This window comes from Bos grunniens, chromosome 16 (genome assembly GCF_055505025.1).
Source record: "Bos grunniens cultivar Pamir isolate PY7600 chromosome 16, Bosgru_T2T1.0, whole genome shotgun sequence".
In the NCBI taxonomy this organism is placed as follows: domain Eukaryota; kingdom Metazoa; phylum Chordata; class Mammalia; order Artiodactyla; family Bovidae; genus Bos; species Bos grunniens.
Window position 1 is genome coordinate 57,629,927 of NC_141180.1, and position 10,968 is coordinate 57,640,894.

At 39.1% G+C, this 10,968-nt stretch overlaps 1 protein-coding gene across 7 annotated transcripts in view; it reads left to right on the top strand.

Moving 5' to 3' along the window:
- EPRS1 (glutamyl-prolyl-tRNA synthetase 1) overlaps window positions 1-10,193 on the top strand; it is a 64,680-nt gene extending 54,487 nt beyond the window's left edge. For all 7 annotated transcript variants that reach the window (XM_086342747.1, XM_086342748.1, XM_086342750.1 and 4 more), the window contains 4 exons: window positions 3,231-3,391; window positions 6,303-6,381; window positions 9,661-9,725; window positions 9,831-10,193. In XM_086342747.1, the coding sequence (XP_086198873.1) occupies window positions 3,231-3,391; window positions 6,303-6,381; window positions 9,661-9,725; window positions 9,831-9,981 (456 nt within the window). In that variant the 3' untranslated portion in view covers window positions 9,982-10,193. The remainder of the gene's footprint in view (window positions 1-3,230; window positions 3,392-6,302; window positions 6,382-9,660; window positions 9,726-9,830) is intronic.
- The last annotated feature ends 775 nt before the right edge of the window (window positions 10,194-10,968 follow it).

Genomic DNA, 10,968 nt, shown 5'->3' on the forward strand with positions numbered 1-10,968 from the left:
CATGGACATCAACTGTTAATAGCTGTCATTGGTGCAGCTAATCAGAGAGTAATTTCACACCACAGTTTAACAGTGGTGTGTTCATTCTTACTTTGTATATTCAAGTCTAGTCTAAATTCTGGTTTAATGTTTTTGATTTAACTTTTATTGCACAGTCATTAATAGGTGATCTGTGTTCTTTATTCTATTTTTCAGACTTCTGAGATTTAAGTTTTTCTTAATGATGAAACAGGAAATCTTCTTAGAACTAGCAGTTAGGAGTCAAGAATTTATAAACTCATATTACAGGCAGTGGATGGGAAGAGGTAGTGAAGTTGCAGGTTCAAGCTTTCAAATATGCAGTCTTAGCCATACTGGGATTATTCAGTATTAATGCATGTTGGGTTCCCAAAGTTGCTCATCTTTATCTCTTTATTTGTCTTAAATGGCCCCTCAGATAAATCTCTGCTGAAGGATAGTAGTTACATTGATGCTGCTTTCCTTTTGTGATATACTTTTTCCTTTACATACTCTCCTACCTTTAATAAAGACTTTAAAGTTGTGTAAATTTCCCTTTAATTGCAGTCTTTTTTACTTACTTGGAAATAGCAAGTGTGTGATTTCAGTAATACCTTCTCTAAACCCATTTGTACTTGCCCAAGGTACCAAAAAGAAACTTATCCCTTGCTACTAACTGGACTGAAAGGTAAAAAATAGTCCTCCACGCCTGTGGGCCTCTCCTTTGCCTTCCTCTGGTCTGTCCCAGCCCTCCCTTGCCCAGGATAGGATGGAGTCCTAGTGCGTTTTTATTGTCATGTCTTTTTAGTTTCTTTTAATCAGGAGTAGTTCCTCAGCCTTTCATTGTCATCCATGGTATTTACATTTTTGTAATTATAGGTCAGTTATTTTATAGAACGTTCTTCTGTTTTGATGATTACTCATTAATTTTTGCCTTCTCCAGTAGCTTTTCTTCTCTCTTCCTGCTGAGGGTAGTCTCCCACTTTTGATTTTCTGATTTTCTGCACTGATTTTTATTATTTGTATGCATGCCTTAATTACTCTGCAAAACATGAAGCTTCTTCAGGACAGGATCTCTTTCTTATTCATCTTTTAAAATATCATTGCACTTAACACTGTTTCTTAACGCATGTATCAGTTCAGTTCATTTCAGTCTCTCAATCATGTCTGACTCTTTGCAACCCCATGAGCTGCAGCATGCCAGGCCTCCCTGTCCAACACCAACTCCCAGAGTCCACCCAAACTCATATCCATTGAGTCGGTGATGCCATCCAACCATCTCATCCTCTGTCGTCCCCTTCTCCTCCTGCCCTCAATGTTTCCCAGCATCAGGGTCTTTTCAAATGAGTTAGCTCTTCACATCAGGTGGCCAAAGTATTGGAGTTTCAGCTTCAACATCAGACCCTCCAATGAACACCCAGGACTGATCTCCTTTAGAATGGACTGGTTGGATCTTCTTGCAGTCCAAGGGACTCCCAAGAGTCTTCTCCAACACCACACTTCAAAAGCATTAATTCTTCGGTGCTGGACTTTCTTTATAGTCCAACTCTCACATCCATACATGACCACTGGAAAAACCATAGCCTTGACTAGACAGACCTTTGTCGGCAAAGTAATGTCTCTGCTTTTTAATATGCTGTCTAGGTTGGTCATAACTTGCCTTCCAAGGAGTAAGCGTCTTTTAATTTCATGGCTGCAGTCACCATCTGCAGTGATTTTGGAGCCCCCAAAAATAAAGTCTCTCACTGTTTCCATTGTTTCCCCATCTATTTGCCATGAGGTGATGGAATCAGATGCCATAATCTTATTTTTCTGAATGTTGAGCTTTAAGCCAGCTGTTCATGGGGTTCTCAAGTCAAGAATACTGAAGTGGTTTGCCATTCCCTTCTCCAGTGGACCGCATTCTGTGAGACTTCTCCCCTATGACCCGTCCGTCTTGGGTGGCCCCACACGGCATAGCCTAGTTTCACTGAGTTAGACAAGGCTGCGGTCCATGCATGTATACATTCATCCAATGTATACATTGGATGAATAAAGGGAAACCATAAAATAATGTGAAAGTATATAGTATTTTGTTCCAGAGAATTGTTATTTTATAAAGTAAGTCTTCTCTAGGGGGTAAATCTTTTTTTTCTAGAGTAAAATTTACATTTTTTCGTTTGGCTTTGGTTTGGGGGACGACTGATCAGCTGAACTGTGTAGACAGGCTCCTAATTTAAATTCAAAATGATTATAGAGGATCATTCACTCAAAAAAGGAAAATGTGTTAAAGTTTTATTTGTCAGGAAGTTTCTAGCCCCTAAAAGTGGGCTCTCTCTTAAGCCTTAATCCACTCAGAGCAAAGTCATTATGTGGATTCACAAGGATTGAACATCCACAAGGCTTAAACTTGCATATGCTCCTTAAGCTCCTTTGTAAAAACCCTGGGCTCCTGGGGAGTGGTTCTTTAGTCCCAGGACCAGCAGCTCAGCATCACGGGAGAACTTGGTGAAAGTGAAGGGAGAAGTCACTCAGGCATGTCCGACTCTTTGTGCTCCCATGGATTGTAGCCCGCCAGGTTCCTCTGTCCATGGAATTCTCCAGGCAAGAATACTGGAGTGGGTAGCCAGTTCCCTTCTCCAGGGGATCTTCCCAACCCAGGGATAGAACCCACGTCTCCCGCATTGCAGGTGGATTCTTTATCATCTTAGAACTTGATAGGATTACAAATTCTCGGGCCACATCCCTGGACCTACTGAGATCAGAAACTCAGGTGGCGGAGCCCAGCAGTATGTGCTTTGACAAATCCTTCAGTAATTCTGATGCTCAAGGTAGAGCAGCCAGAGCCAGGGCCTTCCCACCAAAGCACACCATGTGCCATGAATGAGTCCAGGATGTGCCAAGGAGCCCACTGTGTTTACCCCCGTGTGCCATGCAAGTGTGATTTTCCATGTGTGCTGTTATGTGAGAGAAGTTAGGAGCACCGAGCTGGACAGCTGCCCTCCTGTTTCCCCATTAAACTCTTTCCCAGCTCAGAGCCACTTGGGCAATAGCTTCATCCTTAGGTTTATGCCTTCTCATTGGAATAGGTTTTTGAAGTATATCAGGAATATTACCTTCTCTTTAAAGTGGTTTGCATCTGTTTTTTGTGTTTCGGATATTTATGATTTATAGTAGGTAAAGCCATGACATCAGTCTGTTTATTCAATTGGAGATGTGCATGTGTCATTTTTCACTGCTTTTTTGTTTTCTAGGGAGTCCCGATTAGACTTGAAGTTGGGCCACGTGATATGAAGAACTGTCAGTTTGTAGCTGTCAGACGAGACACTGGAGAAAAGCTGACAATTGCTGAAAATGAGGCTGAGACGAAGCTTCATGCTATTTTGGAAGACATTCACATTAACCTCTTCACCCGGTCAGTCCCTTAGAGTTGCTTGTGCCTCCCGTCTTCTCATTGTGCTCAGCCTTTGAGATCTCTACCAAGGAATCCGTGATTGCCCCCATGGGAAGTCATCTTTCCCTCCGAACTCCCATGGTTCTTAATTGGCCTTTCTCTTTGGTTTTTTGACTCATATTGTGGTTATCTTCTATATGCTTTCTGCTCCCTGTTGGGTTTGGAGTGATGGACTATCTGTCCCTTTGACTGATTTGGGTTCATTTTAGATCCAAGCTTTTATGATACATCAGATTTGAGGTGCAGAAGCACTGATTCTCAGTTGTTGGGTACACATTAGCAGCACCTGGGGAGCTTTTCAAACTACCTGTGCCTGGGACCCTCCCCGAGAGGTGTTAATTTAATTGGCCTAGGGGGCCTGGCGGAGAAGGCAATGGCACCCCACTCCAGTACTCTCCCTAGAAAACAAAAAAGCAGTGAAAAACTGGAGCCTGGTAGGCTGTAATTCATGGGGTCGCTAAGAGTCGGACACGACTGAGCAACTTCACTTTCACGTTTCACTTTCCTCCATTGGAGAAGGAAATGGCAACCCACTCCAGTATTCTTGCCTGGAGAATCCCAGGGATGAGGGAGCCTGGTGGGTTGCTGTCTGTGGGGTTGCACAGAGTTGGACACAACTGAAGTGACTTAGGAGCAGCAGCAGAGAGCCTGGCACCTTGAGTAGTAATCGCCCTCTGGTGGTGATAATATGTCACCAAGGCTAAGAACCTCCTGAAGGGGGTTGGGTGATGGGAAGGCTTGAGGCTGCCCTGACCTCTGGAGAGGAGACTTTTAGAATCACAGATCTCAAGGCACAGGCACCAGAAGATGGGGGGCCTATGTGTGGCACCTTATTTTCTTTCCTGTCCACCTGAAGCAGAGAGGAAGACCTGTGGCCACTGGGGATAGAGGCTCAGTTTGGGGTGGGGGGCCTTGCCTGCACCTTCCTCGTTTACCCTCTAATACCTGTGTCCGATTCATGTTCATCTTCAGTAAATCTTGCACATAAGGAGTGAATCAGTTTTGTCCTTGGCTTTGGTGCTTTTATGTGATGGTAGGCAAGTGAACTTGCTTTTGTTGGCTGGCTTGCCTTAAAATGCGAATGATAATAACGTCTCTTGAGGTTGACTTTCATGGATTTATTTGGCCAACAAATGCATAATTCATGTGAAGTTCGTCTGAACTCAGAACAGGAGATACTGTCAGAGACACAAGATTAGAAAGCTGCCTGTCCTCGTTGCTGTCACCTGAATAGTGCTCTCAGCGCAATGATTCTTATCCAGAGATTCTCTTCAGAGTCACCTGGGAGCTTTGGGAACAGAAAAATACCTGGACCTTATACCTGGAGACTCTTATTCATAGTTTATTAAGATAGATTCTGCTCATCTGTATTGTTAACATGCTCTGTGTGATCCAGATGTACATCCCTGGTTGGAAAAGACACTGTTTTAATGGCTAAAAAAACAGGACCTTTTTATTGACATTTTTAAAAATTTTAATTAGAGGCTAATTACTTTATAATATTGTGGTGGGTTTTACCATACATTCACATGAATCTGCCACGGGTGTACATGTGTCCCCCATCCTGAACCCCCTCCACCTCCCTCCTCATCCCATCCCTCAGAGTCATCCCAGTGCACCACCCCTGAGCACCCTGTCTCATGCATCAAACCTGGACTGGTGATCTGTTTCACATATGATAATATACATGTTTCAGTGCTATTCTCTCAAATCATCGCACCCTCACCTTCTCCCACAGAGTCCAAAAGTCTGTTCTTTACATCTGTGTATTGACATTTTAATTCAGTAAATTTATTAGTGTAAGTTGCTTACATTAATAGTGTATTTTTTTTCCTTCCTTAAGGCTTCAGCCTTGGAAGTGGCATATTCCTTTCTGTATCTCATTGGCTGTAACTTAGTCACTTGGGCCCACCCACCTCACTGCAAAAAAGTCAGAAGAAAGGGAAACAGATTTGGTGGACAGCGAATAGTCATGGTCAGGGTTCCCACAGTCTAGCCCTGAGGTTCAGAAAAGAAACATATGCCTTCTCTTCATTGGTCCCCACCCGTGAGTGCTCCTCGTGTGATGTGTGACTGTGAGTGTGGAAGAGAATAATATTTATTTCATTTCTGGAAGGTGAGGTTCTTACAGAAGACTTACAGAGTATGTGAAAATAGCTTGAATAATATATATTTATGTGTTTTTCCTTTTTTAAACATTTTCATGCCTTTGTGTTTGATTCTCACAACAATTTGATATGGTGGTTAGAAGAGTATTTTTCCAATTTTGTATAAGGGAAAACTAAGACCAGAGAAGTTTAAATAATAACCTAGACTCTGGTAGGTAATAAGTGGTAAAGCCAGGAGTTAGAATATTGATCAGTAGATATTTAATGACTATGACAAAAGTAATTGTTATCTGCATGTGCTTGGCAAATTTTTTAATGTTTCCAGTAATGCAGTGATGAGCTAACTAATAGCTAGTGATGAAGTTCACTGACTGTCACTGCTGGAGACAAAGTTGAGGTTCATGTTGAATTCGTCTCAATTCTAAGTTGTTATTCTTTCATTAAATTATGCCATTAAAAAAACTGTCATATTAGTAAGAAAAAATATGTATTCACTTCTAATTCTGGGTAGCCTGTGGCTCAGTGGTAAAGAATCTGCCTGACAGTGCAGGAAACGCAGGAGATGCGGGTTTGATCCCTGGGTCGGGAAGATCCCCTGGAGGAGGAAATGGCAACCCACTCCAGTATTCTTGCCTGGAAAATCCCATGGTCAGAGGAGCCTGGCAGGCTACCATCCATGGGGTTGCAGAGAGTGGGACACAACTGAACTAACATGTGCTTTAGTTTATTAGTAAGAAAAAATATGTATTCTAATTACTTGATAGGGCTTCTGAAGACCTTAAGACTCATATGGTTGTGGCTAATACAATGGAGGACTTCCAGAAGGAGCTTGATTCTGGGAAGGTAAGAGAATTCTGAAAATCTTTTAATATAAACGTATTTCAGTGAGTGGTATTTTAAGACCATTAAATTTATGTATCATGTTAATCCCTTTTCCAAAGCCTGTCACATAAAAGGTTTATATATTATTCAGCCTCTGGTTTCCATTGATTTTGCTATAGCAGTAAAATATTCTGTTATTTTTGGATAACACTGTGAACTGATTTTATAACAGCTTTCTCTCATGTTCATTAGGCTCACTGAATGAGTTTCATTCTGTATGATCCCTAATATTTTCATTATTGAAAATTTTCATTTTGTTTTCTCAGCTTAAGTTCCTAAAGTAAACATTGTTTTAGTTTTAGAAATCTAATGGGCAGATTCCTAAAATAAGGAATGCCTGTTTCTGATCTCTCACTGTTTGTACTTACCCAGATCTTAATTGATTGATCTTTCTGAATAATGAGTGAAAAATATCACTCATTTCTAAGCCTGTTTTTGAGAATGAGTGGGTACTACTGGATTCCATAAAACTGCACGGGTTTTCCTAATGGCTCTTTAAGGTTTTATCAGTTTTGTGTGCTCTGTATATGCACATGTTCCCAGCCAAAACTTAATTTTCATAAAGAAGAGGTTTCAGTTTGTAAAATTATTAATTACTGGAATGAATCACTTATGAACTTTAGTATTCTGGTATACATGTTTACTTATACAGCCTGTTCTGTGTCCCCAGATTATAAATGAGAAAGCCACAGGCCAGAGTCTAAATGAATTACCCCAAGCCATACAACAGCAGGCCTAGTATTAGAATTAATACTAATTAGGGTCTCTCTTCTGATTCAGCTTAATGTACTTTTTCTCTGTATCTTTTTTAAAAATTCATCCTGAGTGTATAAGACAAGATTTTAGTTGGTTGTGATCATTGACCTCTTAATATGTCTGTCAGTTTACTAATCTGAAAAATAAGTACAAAATAGTATCAAAATCCCCTTCTGATCTATAATTCTATAGTATTTAGCCTTCTGTTATTCTTGGTTTTTTGCCTTAGTAATCTTCCACCTTTCTGATTTCCATCGTTTGTCACTTGACTTCAAACATATTTCAGATTTCTATTTCTTCTAGCCTTTTTGCCTGAGAATGGACACTGTGTATATTTTTTCTTCCACTGTGATTTATTTACATTTTCATAATTTTTTTGTTCCATAAAGTATTGAATTTTATGATTTCCTTTATTATAGAAATATGGTAGTCATTCTTACAGTAAAGTCTATTAAAGACATTGCATAAGAGTTAATAAATCAATAGAGTAACTTATCAGTTAATCCATTGCTTTCAAAGAAATGAATCTCAGCAGATATTAGTGGAATCATATTCTAATATTAGATAAGCTGTTGGAGACATTTCAACATCTGTCCTGAACCAGAATACAGTATTTTGGTTGTATGTCCAAAGATCACAGAGAGACCAAAACAACTGTTGTTTCTTGTATTCAGTAGTCAGTTTCATCTCCCATCTCACCTTTTGTTGGTCAGCTTAGCTATGTTGACTGACTGTCAAGCAAGCTTTGAAGCTATGGTAAATAAAATTGGATTTACTGGGAGGGAAGAAGGAGGAAGGGATCTTTGGAACTTGAATGTAAGTGAGAGTTTGATTTTCTACCCTTCCTTGTTGGTATAAATGAAAAAAAATTTTTTTATATATCTGATTTGTAGGACTTGATTTTAGTAAATTTTTCCAAGGAGGTGGTCTTCATTGAATGAAAAATAGATGTCATTTATATGTAACATATACTTGTTACTGTTGACATAAATATATCTTTAATTTGTTGATCATTATTTCTATTATTACATTACTATTTCTCATCAGTAACATTTCTGCTGAAGAGTTCAAGAAACTATATATTGCAAAAGATTTTGTCTTTTTAAAATATAGATGTAGAAAAAATGAAAGATAAAAAGGTAAAAACCTTTCTATGGCTGAATAAATCACCTAAAAATGTGTATTCTCCTTTCACATTAATAAATTATGTGCATAAATAATAAGAAATTTCAGATCTTATCAAAAGCTTTGAGGCTAAAAAGAATTGAATCTTTTGGTTTTTGTTTTTCACAAAAGTATCATTTATGAGTCCAAATACATCTAATAACAACTTTGGTTGAATTTGTTTACATGCTTTACCATTTTAAATTAAAAAAATTTTTTTAGAAATACCTTTCCAAGTCTTAGTGATTTTTTTTCTTAGTGCAAAGACATAAGACTATTGTAAAATTTGTTAATATTATAAAAAAATATAGCTTTGTGTTGTACATTAACAAAAATAAAATTTCTAAGAAACTAAATTTAAATTTATTGCAGTTTTTGTAATTGGGTTAGTATTTATATCATAGCATAATTAGAGACTGATTAAGGTTTTCCCCCTACTCTGTCTTCTAGAATAAATTTTAAAAAATACTTTTAAGAATGTTCCATTTTTTCATGCTTTTTGTTTGTATAAATGCTAATGATTTAGTAAGTTTCAATACAGGGAATTAACTTTGTTAGTTCAGCTCTTATGTCTGTAGGTTTGTTTTTTCTTCTGTTTTCATTGCAGAGTTTCTACATTTAGATTTTACATTAATTATTTATATATCCAATAATTAATTTTATATTGTTTGTATATAAAATTAAAATTATATACTTAATTATATGAACTTCCTTGGTGGCTCAGGCAGTAAAGAATCTGCCTGCAATGCAGAAGACCTGGTTTCCATCCCTGGGTCAGGAAGATCCCCTGGAGAAAATGGCTACCCACTCCAGTATTCTTGCCTGGAGAATCCCATAGACAGAGGAGCCTGGTGGGCTGCAATCCATGGGGTCACAAAGAGTTGCACAGGACTGAGCAACTCACACTTTGTTTCACTGAAAATCAGTTTACTATTTGTCTTCTCCATCCTCCTGATAACCTTGGAGCCAGGTAGAGCAGGCGGCAGTGCAGATTTGAAATGAGGATGCTTTGAAATTCACTTTTTGTTCCTTCTCTTCAGCACTATGTTGCAGCCAGTTTATTTGGTCATTTAAGTGTATTACAAAGATGTCTTTGTTATGGGCCGATGTTACATAAAGTGTGGGTTTGGGATAGTGGAAAATATTGCTTTCCTATCTCGGGCATCTCTGAGCAAAGTTCTTAGCAGGTTTGCAAGGTGTCATGGCCTGAAAAGGGCTGGGAGGCCTGTCCTTTTTGCTTGCAGGTTTAATGCAAAACTCAAATGTTCCTTTTATAGAATGGAAGGAGTTGTAAATACTGAACATTTTTTTTCTTGTTAGATTGCTCAGATTCCATTCTGTGGGGAAATTGACTGTGAAGATTGGATCAAAAAGACCACTGCCAGGTAAGATAATTATGTTTAACAGATAAAACCTATGAGGTATTGCAATGAAAAAGAATAGAAATGCATGGTATAAACGAATGGATTTTTTATTTGTTTTTGATTCAGGGATCAAGATCTTGAGCCCGGTGCTCCTTCAATGGGAGCTAAAAGCCTGTGCATCCCCTTCAAACCACTCTGCGAGCTGCCGCCGGGAGCCAAGTGCGTGTGTGGAAAGAACCCTGCCAAGTACTACACCTTGTTCGGTCGTAGTTACTGAGGCATACAACAAAACCCCAGCTTCGACCCTCCTCACTTTTTAAAAAAAGAACTGATACTAATCTTCCCAGATAGAGACAGTTTTATGATTTTTTTAAAAATAGAAGTTCTAAAAGGAAGTCACATGAGACAAATACCTATTCTTATGCCTAAATCAACAGTGGAAAAAAAACTTTTCTGTAACCAGCCCCAGTAATAAATATCATGAACTAATACTGTTTCATGTATTCATTTGTTTCTGAAATACCTTAATTCTATGCCACAGTTATTCTAACCGTTCTGCTCCATGTAGCCCTCTTGTTTCAGACCTTGCACCACCAATTTCCCATTTCTTCCGTGTTGGAGTGCTTCCTTTTTGTAACTCCTTGGAATATTAAAATTGCCCTTAAGCTTTCTGTTTAAAAAGTAAAATACAACCACAGATGTCCCAAAAGAGATTTCTCTTGAAATCTGTTGAAATTTCTTCCTGATTACTGTGGGGTCTTTAAAACACCACTCATGATTTACTAGAGTGGTAAGCCCTCCTCACCTCTACTTCCAACTTTGTGCTTTTACTCACTCACCCTGCTTCTGCGCCTGCCCACCCCCTTCCCCACCCCGCACACTTCTGTTCTCACAGAGGTCACACTGCCACTTCTGCCCAAGCTGACTTCTTAGTTCCTTGTCTTACCACATCTCACTGCTTTAGCTCTGCTGCTAGAAAACGTTGCTCTTTTTTTCCCCCCCACTAAAATCACTCTCTCAATTTGCCTTTTTGCTTTTGGCTCTTCTTTCTTTTCTTTTAAAAATATATTTTATTATTCTTTGGTTGTGCTGGGTCTTCGTTGCTGCGCTCAGGCTTTCGTTGCAGTGAGCGGAGGCTGTTCTTTGTTGCATTGCTCAGGCTGCTTGTTGCGGGGGCTATTCTTGTTGTGCAGCCTGGGCTTTAGTAGTTGTGCATGGCTCTACGGTGTGCAGGTTTCAGTAGTTGCATCACACAGGCTCAGTA